The sequence below is a fragment of the Suillus discolor genome, assembly GCF_016758755.1.
Source record: "Suillus discolor strain FC423 chromosome Unknown F5147scaffold_37, whole genome shotgun sequence".
Taxonomy (NCBI): Eukaryota; Fungi; Basidiomycota; class Agaricomycetes; order Boletales; family Suillaceae; genus Suillus; species Suillus discolor.
Window position 1 is genome coordinate 21321 of NW_024541284.1, and position 24384 is coordinate 45704.

The window sequence follows — 24384 nt, forward strand, 5'->3', positions numbered from 1 at the left end:
CAATGACTCGTCGAACAAAAGACTAGGATCATCTATCATCTAGTCCAGAATTTCGCACAGCTGACATTGCTTACATCATGATAGTGCTCACGGTTTTTGAGTGGTCATGCTCAGGCCGCCAACAGAAGTTTGGTGGCAGGTCCTCGTCACCGCGGCCAGGTGTATGCCACCAGAGTACACAGGAATACACAGCAAGAGAGTGGTTGATCGAAATGTATGTAGCTCGTATGTTTCGTTGTCGACATCCGAGTCCATTTCTTCGGGGTTGTATACACCATACGAACCTGACTAACTATGTGGGTCGAGCAGGGAGTACTGCGTCTTAGCTTGAACATTGAAACGTTGATACAACGTGGCCCGAACTTCCAATTTCGGTGGCAGGTCCATGTCGTATCTGCACGTTGGCGTTTATACGGTACAGTAAGTACTGCCATAGGGCTAGTGCGACTGACTATGTATAGAGACCGCCACCAATAAAATGATAGTGTTCCTGCATCCAGCTTGAGATAACCAAGATATGGAACCCGATCGAAGCTTGAAGTATACAGCATGTAGGCTCCAAGGCCGATGCTGAGTTTTATAGATATATACCTAAAACTTGCCGTCTCTCTTGGACAAGAACGACTTCTCGAAATCCTTTTACAAACTGCAATGCAAATAGTATCCTTCCATCCTCCAACGGTCCACCAACCAAGTCGACCTGTTCCGATTCATGGATCTAGTACTTACAGTGTCATATCGTCTTTCAATGGACGTCTGGAGCTCAGACCCATGCCTGCCGAAGGATTACAAGCACAGAGATATAAACCAGGCAACAACAACATCATGTAGGCCAGCGCTGGAGATTATCGACCATGACTGACCACTGACACACAGTCGGAGAGACATCGGGAACTTCAACATCCCACACATGATGATAGATCCTATCGGGTAACACATTTTCATATTGCTACTTTCGTATCTCATGCATACATTAGGAGATCAGCTCCTCCTGGATGGCAAGCCTACATTCATCCTGAAGGCCGTCTCTATTACTGTTATGAGAGCGTGGTGACTTTTGACGGATGTTCAAGGAAAATTCACGTTATAACGCAGGCGGACCTCGTTCGTGACGGAGTTGCTGAGACAATCGAGGACCTTGCAAAGCTAGCTTATAGTCATGCTTATCACCATTCTTCTTTCCCGGAGAACGTAGACCTCGTGTTGGAACCTATGCATGACGTCGGAGAAACCATTATAGGAGAGTACTATTTCGTGCACCATGAGAACAAGTGCCTGTTCTGGTTGCTGGACTTTGATGCCGCCGAAATCCTGCGAGAATGCAGTGGGGTCACTGAACTTGCTCATAAGAGTCAGTTTTGTGGACCCGTACTTGACCGTGTCTGATGAACGCTTGCAGAAATCGAGTTGGAGGCTCAGTACTGGTACGCGCTACAGCAATTTGTGAGTACATTCAATGTATGCTTCATTGCCCGAATGCATTGTACTTACTGCATCAGTCGAGGCATGGTAACTGCTCACGCAAGTAGGAAGCATATCGACCTGTTTCCGCACGCAAGTGCTCTCCACTCTGAGGTCCTTCGACAATTGCAGCAGATCATTCGTTTTGCGATAAGCGGTGAGCTATTTATCATCGGGGCATCATAAGAGAACTCAATTCGTTCCAGATTGCATGACTTCGGAGGTGTCGGCAGTCTGTGCCTTCAGCATGGATGTCCTCAAGAACACTCTGGACCTTATCAAAGATGTGGATGGTAAGTCACGCCAACTCCTGAGATCGCAAAACTCATTGCATGTCAAGTGGAGGACGACTGGATTCCGTCGGCACACGACAAATGTCTCGTCGGTAAGCAGTCGTGTTTCGCGCGCAGTAAATTGACATTCATGATATCGTAACCATTAGCGAGGACGATGAACCATTTTAGTATGTGACTCAATTCTAGTTAAGATATCTTCCAATCCCCTGCACCAGGACATTGTCAATACCTCAACTACCATGGGCAGCGAGGCGCGCGGCTCTCCAGAGACCAGACTGTACATGGTGATTCCTACGAAGAGCGGTCCGTTATGATGAAATGTCTTGCACCCTTGCTCTTCAATGCCCCTTATGAGCACGTCCACTCTCTTCACAAACTCTACGTCGACTCCATAGTTAATCAGCTCGACTGGCGCACCTTCGTTCAAAAGCTGAACGCCGAGATGCAGGACTTCAATCTACTCGTAATTCATTCCCGTTAAGTTTCGATATCTGGATCATGCTGACACATCGATGGTCAGGCGACAGTGCTCTTGAGTGTCAATGTTGGGTTTTTGGCGATTCAGAGTGTAGATAACGGTGGGGGACATTCTTTATCGCAGGTCGCGAGCTACGTTTCTGTGATCTCAAGTTTTGGGTGCATGCTGCTTGGCGTGAATATCGCGAGACAAAGTTACGCTCAAGGTCCAGACATGGTTGATAATGTGGTGCGTCTTGTTACAACCCGTGTAGTGGCATCTCTAATGAATGTATTCGCTTAGCAAGCACACCTGCAGAGCATGATGCACCCCAAGCACGGCCTCGAAACGCTTGCAATTATATACAGCCTACCGTATGCTTTACTGATGTGGGGGTACGTTCGACTCTCCCCTATCGTTTCAAGTTATTCATCACAACTGATAGGATGATATTTTTCGTGATTGCATTCTTAACTGAATGTTGTCATAACTCGACTGCGGTACCTTCAGTCCCTGTGGGTGTGACGGCATTCATTGTGCTGGTCCTTGTCGGGTGGTCTTGTCACAAGTTGGGAGACCCAAATCTCAGGGCGGAGTGTGGGTACTTGTCTGAAAGTATGCTTGCGGCAGGAAAGTGGGTCAAGGATTTACCTAGAAGGATCCCGGCAGTGTTGCGCTCATGTGCCTCGGTAAGCGAAAAGAATCATCTGGGTCCGGAGTTGGGTGTTTGAGCTAAGGTGGGAAATTATAAAAACCCCGCTGTCGGACATGTTAATGTTACCGTACTCGACGAACTTGAACATATGCAATGATATCTCGTGAATTTCGAATCTTGTTTTGGGTGCTATGTGTTCACCTAGCTGGAATTTATCTATTCACAAAAGGATTCCTCCTCAATCGACTCGCACTCCCCGACAGAAGTGTAGACGCCTGCACTTCACTCGCTACCCACAAAAGAGCTGTCCTGCTCGTCATAGACGCCCTACGCTTTGATTTCATCACAGAACACCCGCCAGAACCTGTTTCACCTTTCCATCACAACATTCTAACTCTACCACGCGAATTGACCGCCGCTCATCCCGACAGATCATTCATATTTAACGCACACTCTGACCCGCCGACCACGACTCTTCAGCGACTCAAAGGCATCACCACAGGGTCTCTACCCACCTTTGTAGATGCAGGAGAAAACTTTGGAGGCTTTTCCATCCATGAGGATTCTATCATCCATCAGCTAAATGCTGCGGGCAGAAAGGTATGTGCTGAATTATTTTTTTCCCTCCGTTTCCCTGATACAATCCAAAGGAAAGATCGCTTTCGCCGGCGATGACACTTGGCTCACCCTTTTCCCGGATGCTTTTCAGCCAAACATGACCTTTGCCTTTGATTCTTTCAACGTCGAAGACCTTCACACGGTAGACCAGGGCGTCATCGATAATCTTTTACCCTTGATGCGACATCATAAAAACTCATGGCATTTTGCCATTGGTCACGGTTTAGGCGTCGACCATGCAGGTCACAGAGTCGGTCCAGATCATCCCGTCCTCAGAGAAAAACTTGAGCAGATGAACACTCTTTTGCGCGATGTCGTAGCAGCCATGGACGATGACACCCTCCTTATAATGCTTGGGGATCATGGAATGGACAAGATGGGTAATCACGGCGGTGACAACATCCTAGAGACAATGTCGGCTCTCTGGATCTATAGCAAGGTCCCTCTTTCCCTCCCCGAATACACATTTCCAGAGGCCATTCTACCGGTGATCACATTCCCAGACACTCCGGTCCCCCATCGCCATGTCCAACAGATAGATTTAGTACCGACTATCTCCTTACTCCTCGGTCTTCCCATCCCATTCAATAACCTCGGAACCGTCATTCCAGAACTTTTCAATCGTGATTCCGATGGTTCATCTTTACAGAAAGCCATGGAACTCAACGCAGCTCAGATCAGGCGCTATCTTGATGCTTATCGATCTAGTTCATCTGGGAAGGAGCTTGATGCTGCCTGGCATGATTTTTCCCTCGCCTGGGATGGCATACATACGATGGACGGGAATGACCATCTCATTGCGCTTGATAACTTTACTCGTTTGGCGTTATCCGCTTGTCGTGTTCTCTGGGCTCAGTTTAACGTTTTCCTCATGGGCGCTGGATTGGCCGTCATTGGTTTGAGCATCGTCGCCGGCTGGGCGTTGTTCTCCAAACTCCGAGATGTTGCGGACGTCGAGTGGGAAAAGTGGGTGGACGACAAAGTCTGGTGGTCGTTCAGCGCCTCTGCTGTAGGATCTGCCCTAGGATACCTGGCACACATTGTCTTGCATAAGTATTTGGACGGTGTTGCCATGCACCAGACCGTCCTCTTCGCTGCCGCCATCGCATCATCATTCGTCATGATAGCTACCACCCGCCCCGTGATCACCTTGAAAGCCATCAAATCACTCCCTATCTTCCTCATTCTGCACACCTTATGTTTCGCATCAAACTCATTTACGGTATGGGAAGACCACATTGTACTCTTTTTCCTCATCTCGTCCATCGTGCCCTCTGTCATCACAGGCTTCACAGCTCCCACTTCCCGACTTCGCTCCCGCATACTGGGCTTTTCCGCTCTTTTCGCTATATGCGTGCGCCTCATGGCTATGAGCACCGTCTGCAGGGAGGAACAACACCCATACTGTACCGTTACCTTTTACGCCTCCGAGTCATCATCAGCCCCACCACTCACAGCACTCCTCCTCGCCTTCCCTGTTGCTATCGCGATTCCCCTCGTCGTCCGGCGCATACTTAAGATCTCGAAATCAGACTCTGGTCTCGCTGCAACGTTCATCCCGCTGTTGTTCGCGCCGTCTTTGATTGCTGGCACGATGTTCTGGATGCTCGAATGGGTAGACTCTGCACAGGTCCTCGGTGATATGGGTGATGTTTTGAGGGTGACAAGGACCGTGTTGGCGAGGACTACTGCTGCTACCATGTTGATTGGGGGTTTGTCAGTGTGGTGGACATCGCCCGCTTGCCTTGCGATTTCAAAAAGCCAAACGAGTGAGGCATGTGCGCAGGAAAAGACTGAAGTTACTGTCTTAGGCTTTGCCAACGCATTCGGCTCCCCTTATCTCATGTTCTGGCTCATCTTCTTTAGTATCGTGTGGTTTATGACTCAACTTTCCGGACAGATCGTCCTTGGACTCTCATCCATCGCTCTTCTTTCGTATCTAGAGATCATCGACAGCGTCCGGGACGTCCACGGCCTAAATAACGCGTTCACATCCCCCAATGCATCTCTCCAACTCGCCGATACTAATCCGAACCACGACCTCTTATTTTCAGAAATCGTACCCCTAGCGCTCCTAGCGATGCACATGTATCACAGTACAGGCCACCAATCGACGTTTTCATCCATCCAGTGGAAAAGCGCATTTATCCTTGGGAAGACGCTTTCCTTCCCCTTTTCACACGTTTCCGTTGTCATCAATACATTTGGATCTTTTTTCCTCGGAGCGCTGGCGGTGCCGCTGATCGTACTTTGGAACCTCCCTCCCCTACCCCTCTCACCATCTCGCCCCCGCCCAAACGCACTAAGAGCTGCACTAGCGATATCGTTGTATTTCGCGGTGTTGGCGTTTGGAGCAGCTGCGTGCGCAGCGGTATTGAGGAGGCATTTGATGGTGTGGAAGATCTTTGCGCCTAGGTATTTGGGTGCCGGTTTTGGGCTTTGGGTTGTTGATGTAGGTGTTTTGGTCGGTGTTGGCGTTGGCGTTGGGAGGGTTGGGGAGGAGATTAGGAGGGTTTTCGGGAGGGTGAGGAGTTAAGGTCGATGTATTGTATTGAGTTGAGTTCCTTGGATCAATCACTCTGATTGATGTGATTAAGGTGTACGGCTTTTTACTGCCATGAGAACTCGATGCTTGGGGGAGATCAGAACGTATCGGTTGCAAAGGTGGCAAGGATTCGGTATTCGAGGGAGATCCGCACGTATCTGTTGAACGGGTTGCAACAAACGTTGGCTGCTAAAAGCACTGCCGCGGATACACGTACTGTCACTGCGTTGATCACGGTGGCTTTGACATATTTGTTATTGAAACTCTAAATTGGGGAGGAGTACCTTTAAGCGTCTGCCTAGCAGCGCAGAACAGTATTAATGGTCTTCTCATACGTTCCATGGCTAGCCCCCTGCCTCGAGCCTGGCCATGAATGCCGGTAAATAAACACTCTCAAGTGTTTGTCCATCTAATATGAGTAAGCCCTTGTGTGCAGAACATGTGAAGAAAGCGGTGCGAAGGACAACCTCAAATTCATGGTATTGCCAGCGCGTGGAGTAAGGAAGGCTCCTGATGAGCAAGGGCAGCGGATCTCAACTGATAAATGACCTGGGAATACAACTGATAATATTGAGCAGCGAGAGGTCTCACAAGTCTAGACTCCAAGTAAATGGAAGGTCGACGATCTAGCTACATCATACAGCGTTTACTCTTACAACTCGATGACTTCAAGCTGATCCGTTTCCTCCTAGAGAAATAATGAGGGATAAACAATGAGTATGTCGCACTTCCTTGGAAAATGATATAGGAACCTACAGTGTCTGTATTTTCTTTGAACAAATAAATCTTGTCTTGATCGAACCACATCTCAACGAACTCGCCATAACTGAACGTTCTGTCCGACACGACTTCGACATAGGGCATGAATGTCGTCAAGTATTCCCCCGACTCACGGTTGTATACTGTAGATGGCTCATTAACCAGTCTTCCTAGGCCTTGCTGGTGACGCCTAACAGCTGATGGGCTGAAATCCATCATGTGTAGCCTGTATTCTGGATCAACCGAGTTTGTCGCGCCAGCTGCAGGGAATGCATTTAAAGCTCGATTCCCACTGACGCCAAGTCTGCATGGAAAATCGTACAGAAAAATACGAACATTTGAAGGACCCCAACATATCCACGGTATTATTGGCGACATTCCTTCCGAATCAGAAAAGCCATCGAAGAAAATCGTGGTGGAAATAACGAAGTCGAGACCTGAAGAATGTGAAGCAAGAGAGAGCACTCGATATTTAGGGTCTGAGACCCATGTTACTTGCTGAGCTTGTATCTTCGGGTGTGAGCTACATGCAATATCGCTCGTCGGAGTACAGCACTTTAGGTTGAACACTGATGCAGGAAACAAGAAGCGCGCCAGCAACTGTGGTGACCGAGACATGTCCTCAATTGAATAGAGCTCTAAATTGTCGCTGATAATCAAAAGTCTATCGTTTCCGAGGAAGTAAAAATCGATTGACCTGTCGGAATCTAGATCTAGTGTAGTTGAGCCACTGAGTATGCTCTAAATCGAGTCAACTGTCAAGTCTTTCAGCTAATTCTGGCTGATACTCACATTGGACGAAGTCGAGTGTTGCCAGTCCCAAATATGTAAGCACCACTTGGAGTAGACTGACGAGCCTGTATGCTCAAAGAGTGGTGCGAAGCGAAGGAAAGCGATATACTTCTCAAAACCCTCGAGTTTCGAACACCATCTTACAAAGTTCTCACGTCTTCCTGGCAGCCACAAGTCGGACATAAACAGTGTCCGTCCAGCAGCTTGCGGGTGGACACCATCTCCATCCAGGGTAAGAAGCTCGATATAGGACTCCTCATCATATGGATAATTATCACCACTGATGGCATAGGCGATGGCGAGTAGATTTTGCGCTGGGTCCATGAAAACATCGATGTCGCTGATGTTGGAAACAGCACAAAGCGAACCTGGAGAGAAATCACGTTCGATGGTTTCTTGTGAGGGTTTAGGTAGTATTGGAAAGATTCTGACAGAATCTATGCTTGGGTTCCAGAAACAAGCATGCCCATTAGTGATATGCGTTGCTGTGAACCTGTAGAATTTTTCTGGTATAGAGATTGTTCCGAAAGAATGGAGATCGAATTTGAACCATGCACTAGCGTTTTCCCTTAGGAGTTGTAGGCGTTTTGCAACAGGGATATGATTGTTGGAAACAGGAAGTAGTCGTTGGCTACCGAGTTCAATGGCGTACTGAAGCTCAGAGGATGACTCGGATATGTATGTCTGGCGAAGGGCCTTGCATAACTGCTAGATGATCGTCAGTATCGGAGTCCATTTAAGACGATGGATCGACGGCGATTAGAAAGTTAATAGTAACTCACAGATGTACAACGAAGGATATCTTGCCAAGGAAGGAAGCTCAGAATGTAAGTGAGGAGTTCTGGAGGAAGGGACAGTAACTCTGCTTTGGCTTTCATTTTCAGCTTTGTCCACTGTCTTGTAAGTTGAGACTCGGTGTCAGCATTATCGGCACTGGTTATGGGACGAAGAACTAACCAGAATTTAAGTTGTCAATAGCGAACTCGAGTAGTAGCCTGGAAAACATCTCTATCCCGTCGAGACCGCTCTGCTTAAATATTTGTACGACCAAGAAACGAAAGAACAAAGATATCGCGGATAAAAACAGCAGCGGCTCAATGGTGACTATAGACTGACTTGATCACAAAGCGACCACAAGCATCGACAAATGCAATGAAGAGTTGCCAGTCAACATGTGACTGATCAAAGGTGTGATTATAAAAGGTGGCGGCGTAGTCAACCAATCAATCGACTTCATTCATCAGCTGAGTACTGGTAATTAGCATTTGACTAGCGCAGGCTAGTAAATCAGTACTTCAGCGACATGGTCAATTCACTTGAAGTTCCGCCATACCTCCTCCAACCGCTCATCCCTAGAATCATTGCAGGGACTGTTACTTGTGCGCAGGCCTTTGGTGCGTGAACGACCATGGGTCGCTTAGACGACCATTTTCTTTCGTTGCCTCCTTGGTCTCCCTGAATCATTCGAGAACCAGTGCTAACACCAAGCACAGGGTCCGAAATATACGTTGGCTGCTCGAATGGCGAGCTCCTGCGCTACGCCCTGCAGCCAGATGCAGATCCCACCAAGGTCGGTACCAACGTCTGCAACATCCTTCTCATTCATCGCCCTACAGATTTGATCATTTCCACTCTTAGATTACTCTCCTCTTTTTCTCTTCTTTCCCAACTCAAGCCTTCGACACCACACTAACTTAGCCCAGCTAGACGCTTACGCTCTGCTCTCGCAACAGAGCCACCCTTCGGGCAAGCAGATCGACGAGCTCATCCTCGTACCTTGCATCGCGAGGGTGCTGATATTATGTGGTGCGTTATCCTCTCATCTGTGAGTGCTTGATCTAGGGTGTGCAGCTTATCGTGTTGTGAAAATTTGAGATGCTGTTCGCGCCACACCTTACTTTCTTCTGATATCTACATATTCAGTCGCTAAGCATGTACTAATATACTTCTTTAGATCGTCAATTCCATATATACACCCTCCCTTCGCTTGATCTTGTTCCAAACGCTAAACCCGTCCGCAATGTTGAGGCTCTCGCAGTCGACCACAACCACCTTCAGCGCCCCGCCGCGACCTCGCTTACCACTAGAGCCACTTCCACATCAGCAAATTTTCCTACTGAGCGAGGGAAAATTGATGCCATCGACCTCTGTGTTATAAAGCGCAGTACTATTGCCATGTATAGTTTGGGCGAGGAGAAGTTGATATTCACCAGGGTTGGTGTTCCTTCACACCCGCATCTTTCTTTTTCTTATAAGCTGATGTCCGTTTATTCTTCCTTAGGAAATCCCTTTCCGACCTGGATCCCTCCGTGCTCAGCGTTCAGGGCGCCACCTATGCATTGCGACCGCAGACATTTACAGTGTAATTGATCTTGTAACTGCGCAGATGTTTGAATTGCTTCCAGTGACACAAGTCGAGGTTACGGCGGGGTAAGTGGAATAGGATATTACCTTTGATCACCTTACTGGCTCTTACTGACTCGGCTAACAGTACGATTAAACCACATATCGTTGTCATATCTCCATCTGAGTTCCTTTTACTGAGCTGGACGGGCGGGAGCACACTTGGCTTGTTCATCACGGGCGATGGTGATCCCGTGCGTGGAACACTTGAGTGGCCAGCGTATCCACTGTCTGTGTGTGAGTGATATCTTATGTGGATCTCTTTCGTGTTGCTAGCTCGAATTCGCTCATTCTCCACCACCTTTCGACTTTCTCAGTGGTGCATAAATTACTTTCATTTTGTTTATCACTTCGCAATTTGTTTTCAAGTTCTAAGACTAATTACCATGGATGAACCTGCCTAGGTCTCGACTATCCCTACCTAACAACACTTCTGCCAAATGGCACAATCGAAGTGCACAGTGTTGAAACTCAGACGATTACCCAAGTCATCCCAGCGCCCGATTTTGGTGAAGGAGGGAAGCCAGGCTTGGTCTCTTGCGTTGCTGGCTATGCAGCGCCCTCCTCTGAGTGTAGGGACAAGATGAGGAAAGTCAAAGTTGGGTTGGTGCGCAGTGGGGAAGTGGGGCTGAAGATGGACGACGATAAGGTCCATGAAAGCCAGAACGAGGAAATGGAAGAAGTAGAGGAAGAGGAAGAGAAAGATGCGGATTCTGTTCGAACTAAGAAGCGAACACGCTTAGTGTTTGAAGACAACGATCATTCAACAGATGTTCCTAGTGTGTCTATATGACCGACCTGATTGGTACGCGGGCTCTTGACTGTCAGGATTTTGACTACAGTCGGTGCGAGTTGGGTTGCTCACAATTGGACACTAGTTGTGAAACGTGTTCCGCAGGCATTTCAGCTCTGTTTGGGCCAAAAGTAACATCAGCGACGAGCATCAGGAAGGGAAATAATCCACCTCATCTTAGATTGTCGGTTAAAGCACGATACTTCTCTACCTCTTCCTCGACAGACTAGCAAGTTGAATGGATGCGAGTTGGTGTTTCAAAACAGTAATTAACGTCTCGGCTTCTCGGACCTATTTTTCCCTTGCCATTACTGCGAGGCATCATTCAACACTTACATCGCGACGATCATGACCACGTACCGGCAAGCAGCTCAACCTCCTTCACCTTGTACTGGTTAGTTTCAACCTTTACAGCAACGGCATTCTCACCCAAGCGCTTCTTGTCCGCCTCCTGTGAATTTCTGTCTTTGGTGATCTTCTGCTGCTGCGCAGGTTGCGTAGTTGGTAACCGCTCTGAGAAAACCAGATGCAGAGACTTCAATATAAATAGGCCTAGCATAAATTAGAGTACATGATTGGCAGCACTCCAGAACGCGCCTGTCATGTGACCGTATTGGCGCGTCTGTTGATGTCTATTTGCTACCGACGCGTTCCCGTAAATGAATGACATCGCACTTCTTCGCTAGCCTAACTGCTAACATCACGCAACCGAAGGCTATCGTCACATCCGCTATTTTCCGCCATCCCTGCGCGTCTATTGTTATCATCATACCTAATTGCTACATAGTAATGCCCTATTTCACTGGCGTGCACGATGCCTCGGACCTTCTAGCGGACGCGAGACACGAACCATACACAGAAATTTCTCTATCTTCGGAAGAGCCAGATGTTTTGATCTCTCCGCCACGCTCTCCTAGTAGACTTGACTTCTTTCATGAAGAAGGCGGCGCTGTCGGTTGCCCTGAATCAGATGCAGACGCAGAACTGCCGATTTCGAGGGTCAAGTGGGCACGCAACCTCTTTCGTAGCGGCCCAGCACTCGCGAAATTCAGGGAGGAGGACGGCGACGACGAGCCTCTCATCGGTCTACCAATCCTCCACGTGAATGACCACAGCACCAATTCCCAGACAGACTTCGAATACGAGCCCCAATGCGTCCCATTCCCACCTTCACTTCAGACAGTCACCATGGAGCCATTAGCACCAGAACCTGTTCGCCATGCGACGCTTCCACAAGAAACAAAGGTGCAAACCCCAACTCCTGTGTCGCGTCCCCACTCGCAGCGTCTGAATTACCCTCACCGCGGATTTTCACGGAGTGCTTTGTTGCATCAAAAGTCTTTCTGGACAGCGCGCCATGACGAATGGTTGGAATGGCAGGCCAAAGAAGTGAAACGGCGAATAGACCACACTATATGCGCACAAGACCCTGGAAGCGCATATACTGGCATCACGCTCATGGACAGTCGGGAAGTCTCTGGGCTGCCATCGCAAATCCGCGTGCCTCTGTCTGGCTTGGAGCGTGACTTTGAGGGGTATGCATCGAGAGACTTCGTCCAGGACTCGAACGCGCCGATCTACCCTCGTGTGGGCGATATCTCTGCGCTTCGTGATCCATACTCTGCCAATGTCGACCGGTGCTTCTTCAGGTTTCCGCTGTGGACCATTCACAAGACGCTCTACGTGTTCGACATGTATCAAAGGGCAACCCATAGTTCCGACCAGATACAAGGTTCTGCGTCTTCAGGAAGCTTGCAGTCGTCGACCGGTTCATCGACATGCGGTGATGGGGATGTAACCCTTGTTGCTGACGATGAACCACCCTTCGAGAAACAAACGCTTGACAACGGGTCTCATCAAGAATGTCTATCGCCTAGAACTCCAAAAATATCTCCGCCGTGTACATGGGAGGCTATTCGTACCTGGGAGCTGAACTGGTATGCTCGCTGGGAGCTGCTCATTGGTCTCGTACAGCGCGATCAAGCCCTCCGGCAGGCAGCGCCGCTTTCGCCGTCGACACCTCTCTCCGGGTTCGTAGATGAAGAGCTTTTACCACCAAAAGAACTACTGGAACCGTTCATTCTGAAAGCTCCCACACCGATTTTCCTCTTTGCTGGCGAAGATGGAGAGGGGGATAGCGGAGACGAAGAAGACGATTATGGTACCTTGGTTGCAAACCCGGTCTACAACATTGACGAGACGTTCAAGGAGGGGTATCACCGTGCAGTAAATTTCTTCACCAAAGATCGAGAGTCGAAAAAAGAGCGTCGGCTTCGAACACTGTCTGGGTAGAAAGTCAAAGATGGTCGTCCGCATGGAAGTCAACGAGGTTGGGAATATTTTCACCTTATATACAGCTCCCTAGTTTTGTCGATCCATGCTATATTCCGATGCCCCGATGAGTTCATACTCAAGACACCCGGCTGAATGGTGAAATTTTGAAATTTCATCTGGGTACCGGTGGAATACGATACATACATCTGTTGCCACTACTACATGAAGGCTGAGACCTTCACTACTCATACTGGCCTACTATAGTCTCTTCTAATTAAACACGTTGGCATTGAATGTCCTGTAGAGTGAAGACAATAGATGAATGTTTACATATAAGGGGATTGATGCCAAGGTGGCGAAGGAAATATAGTTCCATTGTCTTCGTTTACATAAGGATTGATGAGGGGTGTATGTGATTGTCAATAATATTGGGGTATGCTGTGAATGACGAGTGATGAAGTTGGTTGACTCGGAGGGGTATATGTCTTGCTACAACAAGCTACTTCCTGTATCCCTGTCCCTCCCCCTCTGATTCAGAAGTGTTTGGATATGAGTGCGAGGGGAATTGAGAGCGTCTGTGGGGCTTCCCGGGCCAGGACGGGCTATGGTTCATGTGCCATTCGCGTGATCTGCGCTGCCTGCGGCTCTGCACGATCTCTGGTGCTGCAGCTCGCAAGGCACTCAATTCTTCATTCGACAACTTTGATAGAGGTGATGATGCTAATAGCAGCAAGTCTGAAGGCGTGTAGATAAGCACTGTGTGACGTGGTCAGTGTTAGGTATTTACGACTCAAGAGGATACTCACGACTATCATGAGGCAAAGGTGACAATGAGTGCGCTGGTGAAGAAGAGACGCTTGATGAGCTCTGTGAACTCGGTGAAGGTGCCCGTCGGTGTACAGGGATGTAGAGTCCTGAAGATGACGACATCACTGATATGGCAAGGGAGGCGGGAAGACTTGGTAGATGACTGGACGAGTGAGACTGTGCTGATCATGTCCCTGCTTGAACAAGGTCTTATATATGCACCGGAACATCCTGAGGAAAACTGCGCATGCATGGGCCCTCGGCAGTTGGTTATTGTGTGTCACCGATGAGGTGGCGGGAAACAGCAGTGGTGACTCATCAACTTGGACCGCTGCGTCAGCTATTTGTGGCCTCCTGGAAGGTCGTGGAAGGTCGTACAAATGGCGAGAAAATGCCACCTTCGCCATCGGAGCCCTACGTTATGTATTCGTCAGTGATAGACGTGTTATCGGGCCGAAGGCTTGTGTGATTAATAATGATCACCTGATCGAACTCGAGTAGCTCGACTTCCCATATTTGTAAATCACTATGGGTAGCCTCAGCTTGGCATACGGGGACTAGATAAGGCCGATGCCTGAGTAACCTTGTCCCACAAGTAGTACATATGCATGATCTTCAATACTGCCGTTTGAAAGAGGCTTTTAGTAACCCTGGTGCCGCATCTGATCCTGTCAGGACGATGGAGAGCTTTTCGTCAATTTAGAGTAGTTCGAGTGATAGAACACATCTGACCAAAGGTCTTCATGTGTCCTAAATGGCTGGTACATGCGACATTAATCTTGTTCACCATCAGAACTCCAGTCATTGTAGTCGCTAGTCAATTTTCTTCTGACCGCGACCCACACGTCCGTAGCCCGATCTATTCTCTAGCTTAATAGCGACACCAGTCTGACGCAAATCCGCCGAAGATGGGATCGAACATTATGAAGAACGTACTCACGCCCCAACAATCACAATCCCGACGACATCGGCTTGGCTTTTGTCAAGGATCTCCTCGGCATCGGTAATAGAGCTGACAGCCTCAACAATAAGGCTCCGGCAGCTTGTTTGACTGCCTGTGAAAACCGTCCCCACTAAACTGGGCTGACTTTGGTGATGGCTTTTAGGTGGCCAGCGCCGCTAAGTGGTGACGTCGAGAGAGTAGACTCTGTGCTCGACAAGAATACCAGCAAGTTCGACGATATCTTCGACACATCACGATAGTTCATTTTGATGCGTTTCTTCGAACCATTCAGTCGCAGAAATCCCTACGATGCATCAGTCAGATCAAGCAAAAAATATCTCATGAACTTGAAAATAATTCAGAAGAGTGGTATGTAATCAGGCATGGTCACGGATACCTTCGAAGTTGAACGAATGTTCTCGAAGCTTCCGCCGTCGTGCGTGTTATTGATAGCTGCGTGAGATTAGGATCCTCAAGAGAGCTTTCGTCGTGTCAATGATAAATATGATGACTCACGAAGATACGATTGGGGAACATCGCCCCTATAATCTTGGTAGACGGTGATAATTTTGGTATGGGAGTTCCACCGAGCTGGGAGTCAAAGGCCTGCTCGACCGAGGTAAAGTATGGGATGGTGAGTGCATGCTTGTTTGCTGAAGGCTATATGTCGAGAACTAGACAATTGTGTGCAGGGAACGCCTTGCACATCTTCCAGCACCCGATGTTGTGTCTCGAGTTGATTTCACTGAATGATTCAGCGCGTTTCTTAATGAGATGCAATGGAAAGAACTTGAAGCTTCCTGGCGATTACGAAGGGCTTCAATAAAGAAACGTGGTGGCTACAGATACAAGAAAATAACAGCCTGTCTTTGCCACCTAAAAGCGGGAAGTCGACCTAGGAACAAATATTGCATACCACATAGATTACTCCCATCCTTTCCATTACATTCCTCTCAACCAGTTCGGACGCAAGCATAGACCCTGGACATCGGGAAGATGACACTCCACAAAGGAGTTCGAGAAACAAAAATTAGGTAATGGAACCAGCCCAAGAGTAGTCTGAATCGAGTTTCACGATCCACGAAGGATACGCGAGCCACGAAGTGAACTCAAGGACAAACCAGTGTCATCGCATATATCCCTCATACGCAAGGAAAGTAACGACATGGTAATGTAGTCACCTCCAGCTGTAAGCGGTTATTCACCTAGATGAGCGGAGACGCTGGCAGCATACGAGCGGAGATGCCCGGGTAGCCACCATGTCCATGGGAGGATATCTCGACTGCAGTCTGCATGTACCACCCTGAGGTTGATCCTGGGAGCGATGTATGTACATGACACCTAGCGATTTAGATGTAAGGAATGTTGTACCGCAGCAAAGGCCCGGGGACTTGAGTATCTGGCTCAGATTTCTCTATGTCCCTGAGCGCCATTGTGACAGGCGCACGCGCGATAGGACTGCTACACGATGGACACAAGTTTGCCCGATCCCCACAACGCTTTCAAAGCCTCTCATTCTCGCCCTCCTCTGCCATGACAGGATCTTGGGGATGTGAAAATGAAGCTGCCTTTCTGGTACGTCGCGCAGCTGATTACAGCCGGGCTCTGCTAGAGCCGATCGAGGGGGATTAAAATACTCAGACCTTAGCCCGCTCAGAAATGTGGATGCATGAAGCAATCTGTACGTGATGAGCATTCGTGGCCTTTGAGCTGGTTGAGAGAGAAGGTGTAATTTTAAAGTTCCCTGGCTTATAACGTCATACACTATTACTAATATATTCAAACTCAGCGTTTAAGGCAGAGTTTAAAATTTAAGACACAGTACTAGTACTGTTGCATCAAAGTTAAAATGGGGGGGAACCTTTAGAGACAGTGGTGGGAGGCAGCGCATGCCGATATGCTCTTGCTGAAGTACGTGCATAGCTACCCTCGGGAGATCACGGCTACTATTCACCTATGATACCTCCATCATGATTTCCGCTCCAGAGTCCGCGGAAACAGAAGCATTGAAACCAAACGTAGCCATCTTTGTGCACACTCATGAGGGATCACCCAAGATTGTGGCAGCATGCCAGCCAGCACCCGCCAACATCGTAACTCGTATACAGCAACTCCCATTGGATATGCTGTTCGCTTTTACCTCCATTACTGCACTATCCACAGCATCAAATACCATTCACATTTAGACTGTCAAGCATCACATGCAGCCACATCCGGATCTTCAAAATCAACAAGCGCGCGCGTTACCTGGCTGTGTAAATTGATGCAACGCTGACGGGTATCAGTCCGTATGACACGGTGCGTTCTACATTGCCTTTGTCGATCAAAACGGTTGATGACAAACCCTATTTCTTCGCATGCTTGTGACATGTAGCCTCCCACAATCCAGATGAGGGGCGCGCAGCGGTGGTGATATGAGGACCTGGCATGAGGCAAGGGGTGCATGTATCGGTATCATTTGTCATACTTATCCGCCACTCACTGATACCAAATATGATATCTTCAATGTGATTCTAGTCTCAGTTGGTACCCGATAATCAAATTGGTATCGTGGTTACAGCTATTTCTTGGGTTTGTGGCGAGCAGATGTTCCCCTGCCTCTATCTATATATGACTGCGGTGTCAGTTATATCCTCTACTGTGTTGGTGTACGATTGGGGTGAGCAAGGTAGTACTTACAGACTCTGGGCATTATTGATGTCCGTTTGGTATTCTCCAGCGCCAGGAAGGCTTAAACCGTTACCAAAGCAGATTCTCACTATGAATGGTCTCACAGCTGGACCTGGTCTAGGTGAGCGGGGTCCCACATCAGGAAGGATGTCACGTTTGATTCAGGGCAGAGGCAGCGCTAAACTTTCAAGTTCATGACTGTTCTATATATCGGCGTAAGTGGTCTATATCATGGGCGCAGTTGACAAGTTTCACTCAACTTCAAAGGTATATAGGTATACTATGTTGGAATTCTATCCTCTGTCTATGTTTTCAAGGTTAAGACGTTGGCACTAATAACTCACCTCTCACGATTAGCATCGGCATGCTGTGCAAGTGCCCCTGCTCATTTGCTTCTGACCGGCGGCATGCAGTAAGTTTTCCGGGAGTCTCGCCAACAGACTTTGTCAGTGTTCTGTGCTATCGCCTGCCATTTTTGTCCACATAATTGCACCATTCTAGAGGCTGAGTGAGGTTGTTGACGGGCTTAGTTTGATCTAATGACTGAAACAGTTATGAGTGGTGAGCCATTCAGTCACAGTACCCCAATGATACTGACTTTGACTGAGATGTCATAGTTATCACGATCACTCGGCTATATGCCATGTATCGGCAATCAAGAAAGACTCTCACTTTTCTTAATACAACCTTGCTGGCTGCCACGGTGTTAGCAAAATCTCATGTTTTACTTTGCAGTGTAAGTTCGTAATATGGACGTGATTATCTTGGACGCTGGTCTTCTATACGTCCTAATTGTGCTATTCTTCTTGCTTTGCAACTCGGCTATCTCCAAATCTATCGGTACGCCGATCTGTGACCGAGTTATCTGCATCTGGTCATTCATCATTCTTATAGGGCTCATGTTCCTTAGGATTAGATACTTACAAGGGCATTCTTCAAGTCTTGTGGCGTGTAGCTGGGAAGAGGCTGGAACCTGTAGGAACATGATCATTTGTTTCGAATCCTGTTGTGGTAATAATAGTTTGATGTTACGACGTAGGTTCGAAAGAGCAAAATCACACAACTGCTCGACACATTGTGCACTGCGAGTGCCTGATGAAAGTCTTTGGTAACAACTAGCTTACGCGTCCTTAGAGGAACGGGAGGGGACGGTTAGATTGTGCGAAAACATGGTCAATGAGCAGTCCGCAACCATCCCCGAAACAATCCATGAATGACGAATGGGGTTCAAACTATTATACATCATGAGCATCGTGTTCGTGTCGTTACTATGCACCAGAGCGGTACGGAATTCCGCTCGAAAGTCGGGAGAGATCTAGGCGCAAAAATATGTCGGCCAATACGATATAAGTGCATTTAGGGGTGACCAACAAAGAGACATACTAAAAATATCGCGTCACTTGGGGGTGCACCGGTGAAGGCGCAAACACTGAATTATCATAATACGGTACATCAAACATCACGCGTCACGGCTAGCCAAGGCTAACAGGGTCAGGCGCCTGGATGAATTATTTCCGAGGAACGACTCACCTGACTTGCTTGTGATTCATCTATGAAATTCAAAATTCAGATATGCCGAGAGAAGGACGTTAGCCAGCATCCCCATATAAACGCAGCGCCTCTTTGAAACACTGAGAGCGTGGATCTCACGGCGGAGACAGGATCGGTTCCCTATTTCAAGGGAAGCAATTGCGCCTGCTAATCCAAAGGTTGCTTGGTGCTTTCTGAGTGACCGCAGACATCCGTTATTTTGGCTGACAATTCCCTGAGGCTAGATTGTCCTTGCAACAGAGATTAACCATCTGAAGTAGCATCCAGTCATCGAAAAGCCGAGAATGTTGAAGAGCGATGGATAGTGACTAAACCTAAACTGCGCGCGAAGATAGAAATATCGACCTGGAGCCTGTATTGCGGTCCTTAGGAGAAATTAACTCCACATAAAGTCTAAGAACACCGAATGCCGAACTTAGATCATGATAAGTAAATGCATTCACAAATCTTGCACAATGGGATTGTCTGATTGTGGACTATCGCACGTACAGGGTTGGCTAATAATCACGAATCGGGAACATTGAATATCAAAGCTTCCCCTTGTCTGGATGGTCTGGGCCAACTATAATACGTGGAAGATCGTGACGAATGCGGGACAAAGGCCGACAGAACATCATGCATAGGTAAGTCAACGTACGCGCTGTTGTTATCGTGCGGCGCCGGTCGAGGTTCGAAGAAGTGATGGGAGTATGAATTCGCGGAGCACCGAAGAGGATAATTTTTGATTTGCCGAGGTAGGTCGGGGACAATAAATTATTGCCCGCACTTGTTGTCCCGTGTAAGTAATGTCATTGCTACTATTGAACAACTGGACGTTATTAGAATGAAAAAAAATGAGTAATACTTGCTTACCGGTAGCAGTGGAAGAAGAGAGGGGAGTCAAAGGAAAGAGAAGGAACATTAGGATATTTTGAGAGTGCAACTCCTTTTGGGATGGCTATAAAGCGTTACAGCGCTGATTAACAAGGACGGCACAAGCTATCAACACGATAAAAGACCTAAAAAGACTTGCATAGTTAGTCTTATAACGATAAGTGCGATGGACCAGAAATTATAAAGATATTTAGACCACCGACTCGTATAGGAAAGTGTGGGAGGGTTGTAACGTTTGTAGCGGAGTCAACGATCTTTGGGTCGGAGAAAGAGACAGAATCATGCGTGCGCTGTCAAACTCAACTTTGATGGACAATTATGGCCCACGAATTCGCAGGTATCGCTCTTTTCATACGAAGGTCTGCTCATCGTAGAGCTCGACATCATGAAGTTTGGAGGATGAGGAAAAAGGCGCACGGCATCACTTAAAGTCACGTTTTCGCGTTTTATAACTTTTATTCAAGTCCCACGTTCACAGTTGTGCCTTCACTCCATCATTTATACTCAAAAACTACCCTTTTCCTCGTCATACTCTTCAAGACCTTTGCGATATCGAATTTGGTATCAAACCGATAGCGCCAGATCAAATAATTTGAAGCACCGGAGCGTAGGAGGCGTATTCTGAGCGGCGACGATCGGAAAACTAAGCAATTTCGAGCGGAGTGAGCAACAACTTTCTTCCCTTTCCTTCCACCCATCCATCCGTCTCCTCTACTGGAGCCTATTATCTGTCTGCTTCACAAAATACCGGCTCGATCAAACACTCAACATGGTTCCCGTTCTACAGGTCCGTGACTATTCGCTTACCCATAGAGAACAAATTTCTGTGAGGAGCGCTGGGCAAAGTTTTCAACCTCAATGGCAAGCGATCAAGCCAAGAATGCTGGTGCTGTAGCACAGGAACATCACATGCCACCATACCAAGCATACGGTGCCTACTCGCCACCTTTTCCGGTCTACTATGATCCGAGCCATCCTGAGCCAAACGGCGGGCCGCACCCAGCACCCCCGTACATCTATCATTACCCGCCTCCAGGGATGATGTATCCATTTCCTCCTCCTGGTAGGTCCAGTTTCGTGGCGCCGTTCTCTGTTGTTCTTTCTTACGTTAGACTCGTAGGATTTCCGCCTTATGCACCCCCTCCGCAAACTAACTTTCAGCGCGTTAAGCGTAAGCAGGTCAAGATGGCGGTAAGTTGACGTACATTTTTTGCGCCCATTTTCTAAATTAATTAACTTATTATGTCAGTGTACCAACTGCGCGAATGCCTGCAAGCGTTGTGACGAGCATCGTCCATGTGAACGATGTGTCAAATATGGTATCCCAGAAACGTGCGTTGATGGTGTGCGGAAGGAGCGACAGAAGGGAATTAAGCGGGGACCCTATAAGCGCAAGAACAAGTCCGGCGGCAGCGATACTGCTACCTCACCTACTCATAATCCCAGTTTCGAGAGTACGTTACAATCATCAATCTGTATTTGTTTACTCATCGGCAGGATTGATAGCTTTCTCGTCTACTCCAAATGAAGCAAACGGAGATCCAACTTGGCACCCGCCGAACGGTGTAGCACAGGGTTCTGCGACTGCAACTCCTGCACCCTCGTCAATGCCAACCTTTCCACCTCCGCCACCACCACCAGAGGGGGGATATTATCCGCCCCCATATTTCTATCCTCCCCCTCCTGGTTTTGTACCACCCTCGGAAGGTCAGGCGCCCGTGGAAGGGTCCCCAAATTCTGGCGTACCTCCTCCGATGATGCCTTACTATATGCCTCCTCCTGGATACTATGGACCGCCATATTATGGCCCTCCTGGCGTGCCGCCGCCCGCCATGGATCCAGCTCAGGCTGAGCTTCAAAGGACATCTGGCCCGCCTATAGATCATGATCCTGATGTCGAAGAAATACCGCCGCCTGCTCCGAAGACAAATTCAAAGAAGAGATCTAGAGTGGGGAAAGATGGACAGCCGAAAGCGAAGAAGACTAAGGTCGCCGCTGTCGTGCAAGAATCTTCAACTTCTAGTGGAACGACGGGAGGGAGCGACCAGGCTTCAGAACCTGGACATGGCAGCCCAGCTGAGATTGGTGACGCATGAATATCACTGAATCTCTTGCTGCATACAGTTCCCTGCTTTCGCGCTGCTGTTTTCTCCTTTTTTTTTGCGATCTTTGCTTTCTCGTTGTTCAGTTTCAAATGCATGTTCGATGTGATTCTGTTTTGCCTCCTACGTACTTCTGAAAACTTTCAGAGACTCCGACGCTCTTTGACCACCAACAAGGTCTCGATGAGGATGATAATGTGTGGAGAGGGTGTAGATCGTGTGACGCGATCCTGTTTATGGTCAAAAAGCCGCCGGAGGCAAAGTATCTGTCATTCTCGAACCCCCCGTACGTTGATGATTGGCTACCCACAACGTCCCTGAATTTTCTGTCTATTCCGCCGACTTTTTTCTTCTTGCCCTTTGGAATTACGGTTTCTGCTCGTTGTACGTATATGCCCTGTCTGTCATCCTATGCTTCCCATCTTCCTGCTTTCAATTATGTATGATATGATTGGGTGGTATTTATTATTGTAGGATATAAAGCAACATGGTTACTTACATAAATTGATTTTCAGAAGCGATGATCGGTTATAATAGGCAGGGGAAGAGGGTTTGTCAACATGAAAATTACCTTGCTTGCTGCGGCAAGGTTTTCATGCTTGTCTGAAATTCAAGGGTTCATCGCAACTCGAACGTGACTGCGGTCCGCCACAACACATAAGTTGACATTCACGGATTCGTGTTCCTCAGCTCGTCAGTCTGTGCAAATAAATTGTGTCATAAGGCCCTAGAACGATAGAGTGAGCGCCAAAATATAAGAGAAGCGGAAGGGCATCAAATAAAGAAAAAATGTAGGCGACTCGGAGAAGATCTTCCCTGAATAACTTGTTTACATAAAGTTACCGGCTATGTCCGGGTGTTTGTTTATTTCAAAAGGCGTTGCCAAACAATGCTCGAAATTTTGAGTGACTTCAAAACTCAGAAACCGGTTGTGTCCTTCTAAGCTTCCTCTTCACCATCTTCTGTACTTTGCCTTCCTCACGCAACATGTCTGTTCTCCGTGCCCTTCGTCAGGTTGCTGCATCTTCATCACGGGCTTGTTGCTCGTCCTGCGGCTCGCTCTGGCCCCTTGCGCCTTGCGACCGTACAGCTTGCTCCACGGGCTGCTGCAAGAGCTTTCTCAGCATCTACGTGTCGTTTTTCGGAGGGTTCGAGTGAGCTTTGTTCTTTTTTCAATGAACCAGTACTCACTCTTTTTGGGTGGCAATAGCTGACGTCGTCCTCTCACAAAAACTTGCCGAGGAACTTAAGTACGAGAAAGAGGCTGTTGCTGACGTGCCAGGAGAGCCTGAGTTCTTGAAGACATTCAAGGATCAGGGTATCTGGGAGGTATGTGTTATGCCGAGTAGATGGTGGGCTTGTTCCTCAGACCTTGCACGCAGATACAGGATGTTGCTGGTAACGACGAGGTCACTCTCGTACGGAAGTTTGGCAATGAGACGTGGGTAAAATTTTATACTCCTTGACATATACTGACATGTTTTATAGTATTCGTATGATGTTCTCTATTGCCGACATTCAAAACGCTGAGGAAGAGCCGGAATACGAGCAGGAAGAAGGTGAAGGTGGAGAGGAGCAACCTCCCCACTCGTACCCTATCCGTGCTTCGTTCTCCATCACGAAGGTAGATAGCCTCATGTGAAACATTTTTTGCGCTTGTGCTTATATTTGGATGTAGGGTAATGCCAAGGGGTCCATCAACATTGACACTATGTGCCAGGAGGGCGCGTTCATCATTGACAACATGTCCTACTATCCTGATGCTCAGCTTGGTACCGAGCTTACCGCTGAGGCTGACTGGAAACGCCGGGGCTTGTACATCGGCCCTCAGTTTGACACCCTCGACGTTTCTGTCCAGGAGGAGATCGAGAAGTGGTTACAGGAGCGGGGTATCAATGAAAACCTTGCCACGTTTGTTCCTGAATATTCAGAATTTAAAGAGCAGAAGGTTAGTGGTCGTTTGCCTGTCCATTGTTTGCAGGACCTCATCGCTTTCCCTCGCAGGAATACGTAAGGTGGTTGGACAACGTGAAGAACTTCGTGGATGCGTAGGCATGTAGTTCTTGCTCGCACCGCTTTCATCACCACTCAAAAGCCATCCCCGCTATCTGCATGACCTTGCACTCATCTTTACACGTACAACCATACATTTATTGGCTGTTGTCTCCCCTCTCAGTCTCACTAGCATTTAATGTCACTCAATATTCATCACTTTTACTTTGAAAAGTTTTTCGTGCCGACGTGGTGTCTTCAAGTTTCACTGGTTTGCTAGTTGTGGCTCCTGCGATGGACAAATACTAATAGGGGAAGTTGGTTAGAGTGTTGATTGTCAAATCATGTGACCGCATAGGCTACCGCGCTGAGACCATTTAAGGCAATTCAAAC

At 48.0% G+C, this 24384-nt stretch overlaps 10 protein-coding genes across 10 annotated transcripts; 8 read left to right on the top strand and 2 right to left on the bottom strand.

Moving 5' to 3' along the window:
- Positions 1-104: 104 nt before the first annotated feature.
- Positions 105-494, top strand: F5147DRAFT_701709 (uncharacterized protein; the record flags this gene model as incomplete). Its single annotated transcript, XM_041437748.1, has 2 exons — positions 105-214; positions 310-494. Coding segments are annotated over 2 exons (278 nt in total), but the record flags the coding sequence as incomplete, so codon positions are not given.
- Positions 495-949: 455 nt separating this feature from the next.
- Positions 950-3006, top strand: F5147DRAFT_637788 (uncharacterized protein). The gene is made up of 10 exons (XM_041432954.1): positions 950-1351; positions 1400-1424; positions 1530-1618; positions 1668-1754; positions 1802-1846; positions 1904-1924; positions 1973-2220; positions 2278-2463; positions 2518-2609; positions 2660-3006. The coding sequence occupies exons 1-10, from the start codon at positions 1213-1215 to the stop codon at positions 2943-2945; spliced, it is 1218 nt and encodes a 405-aa protein (XP_041291304.1). The 5' UTR covers positions 950-1212; the 3' UTR covers positions 2946-3006.
- Positions 2985-6005, top strand: F5147DRAFT_614565 (uncharacterized protein; the record flags this gene model as incomplete). The annotated part of the gene is made up of 2 exons (XM_041432503.1): positions 2985-3469; positions 3525-6005. Coding segments are annotated over exons 1-2 (2928 nt in total), but the record flags the coding sequence as incomplete, so codon positions are not given.
- A 679-nt stretch (positions 6006-6684) lies between these two features.
- On the bottom strand, positions 6685-8461 carry F5147DRAFT_775078 (uncharacterized protein; the record flags this gene model as incomplete). The annotated part of the gene is made up of 4 exons (XM_041441665.1): positions 6685-6720; positions 6789-7532; positions 7584-8288; positions 8366-8461. 4 exons carry the CDS (start codon positions 8459-8461, stop codon positions 6685-6687), a joined length of 1581 nt encoding a protein of 526 aa, XP_041291306.1.
- Positions 8462-8886: 425 nt separating this feature from the next.
- Positions 8887-10779, top strand: F5147DRAFT_746360 (uncharacterized protein; the record flags this gene model as incomplete). The annotated part of the gene is made up of 8 exons (XM_041439837.1): positions 8887-8977; positions 9077-9153; positions 9287-9389; positions 9538-9797; positions 9865-10013; positions 10075-10223; positions 10391-10593; positions 10621-10779. 8 exons carry the CDS (start codon positions 8887-8889, stop codon positions 10777-10779), a joined length of 1191 nt encoding a protein of 396 aa, XP_041291307.1.
- Positions 10780-11883: 1104 nt separating this feature from the next.
- F5147DRAFT_539076 (uncharacterized protein) lies at positions 11884-12996 on the top strand (the record flags this gene model as incomplete). Its single annotated transcript, XM_041430208.1, has 1 exon — positions 11884-12996. A coding segment is annotated over one exon (1113 nt), but the record flags the coding sequence as incomplete, so codon positions are not given.
- A 556-nt stretch (positions 12997-13552) lies between these two features.
- F5147DRAFT_775081 (uncharacterized protein) lies at positions 13553-13983 on the bottom strand (the record flags this gene model as incomplete). Its single annotated transcript, XM_041441666.1, has 2 exons — positions 13553-13809; positions 13860-13983. The coding sequence occupies 2 exons, from the start codon at positions 13981-13983 to the stop codon at positions 13553-13555; spliced, it is 381 nt and encodes a 126-aa protein (XP_041291309.1).
- A 72-nt stretch (positions 13984-14055) lies between these two features.
- Positions 14056-14518, top strand: F5147DRAFT_701726 (uncharacterized protein). The gene has a single exon (XM_041437749.1). It carries the CDS (start codon positions 14077-14079, stop codon positions 14359-14361), a length of 285 nt encoding a protein of 94 aa, XP_041291310.1. The 5' UTR covers positions 14056-14076; the 3' UTR covers positions 14362-14518.
- Positions 14519-20755: 6237 nt separating this feature from the next.
- On the top strand, positions 20756-21993 carry F5147DRAFT_746361 (uncharacterized protein; the record flags this gene model as incomplete). The annotated part of the gene is made up of 3 exons (XM_041439838.1): positions 20756-21088; positions 21147-21351; positions 21428-21993. The coding sequence occupies 3 exons, from the start codon at positions 20756-20758 to the stop codon at positions 21991-21993; spliced, it is 1104 nt and encodes a 367-aa protein (XP_041291311.1).
- Positions 21994-22986: 993 nt separating this feature from the next.
- On the top strand, positions 22987-24383 carry F5147DRAFT_805102 (mitochondrial glycoprotein; the record flags this gene model as incomplete). The annotated part of the gene is made up of 6 exons (XM_041443347.1): positions 22987-23153; positions 23184-23328; positions 23382-23440; positions 23488-23623; positions 23678-23947; positions 24004-24383. 6 exons carry the CDS (start codon positions 22987-22989, stop codon positions 24049-24051), a joined length of 825 nt encoding a protein of 274 aa, XP_041291312.1. The 3' UTR covers positions 24052-24383.
- Position 24384: the final 1 nt, after the last annotated feature.

Coding starts and splice junctions, on each gene's coding strand:
- F5147DRAFT_637788 (XM_041432954.1), top strand. CDS start 1,213: ATGCATGACGTCGGAGAAACCATTATAGGAGAGTACTATTTCGTGCAC. Junction 1,755..1,801: donor CCTTATCAAAGATGTGGATG/GTAAGTCACGCC, acceptor TTGCATGTCAAG/TGGAGGACGACTGGATTCCG. Junction 1,925..1,972: donor GAGGACGATGAACCATTTTA/GTATGTGACTCA, acceptor CCCCTGCACCAG/GACATTGTCAATACCTCAAC.
- F5147DRAFT_701726 (XM_041437749.1), top strand. CDS start 14,077: ATGCACCGGAACATCCTGAGGAAAACTGCGCATGCATGGGCCCTCGGC.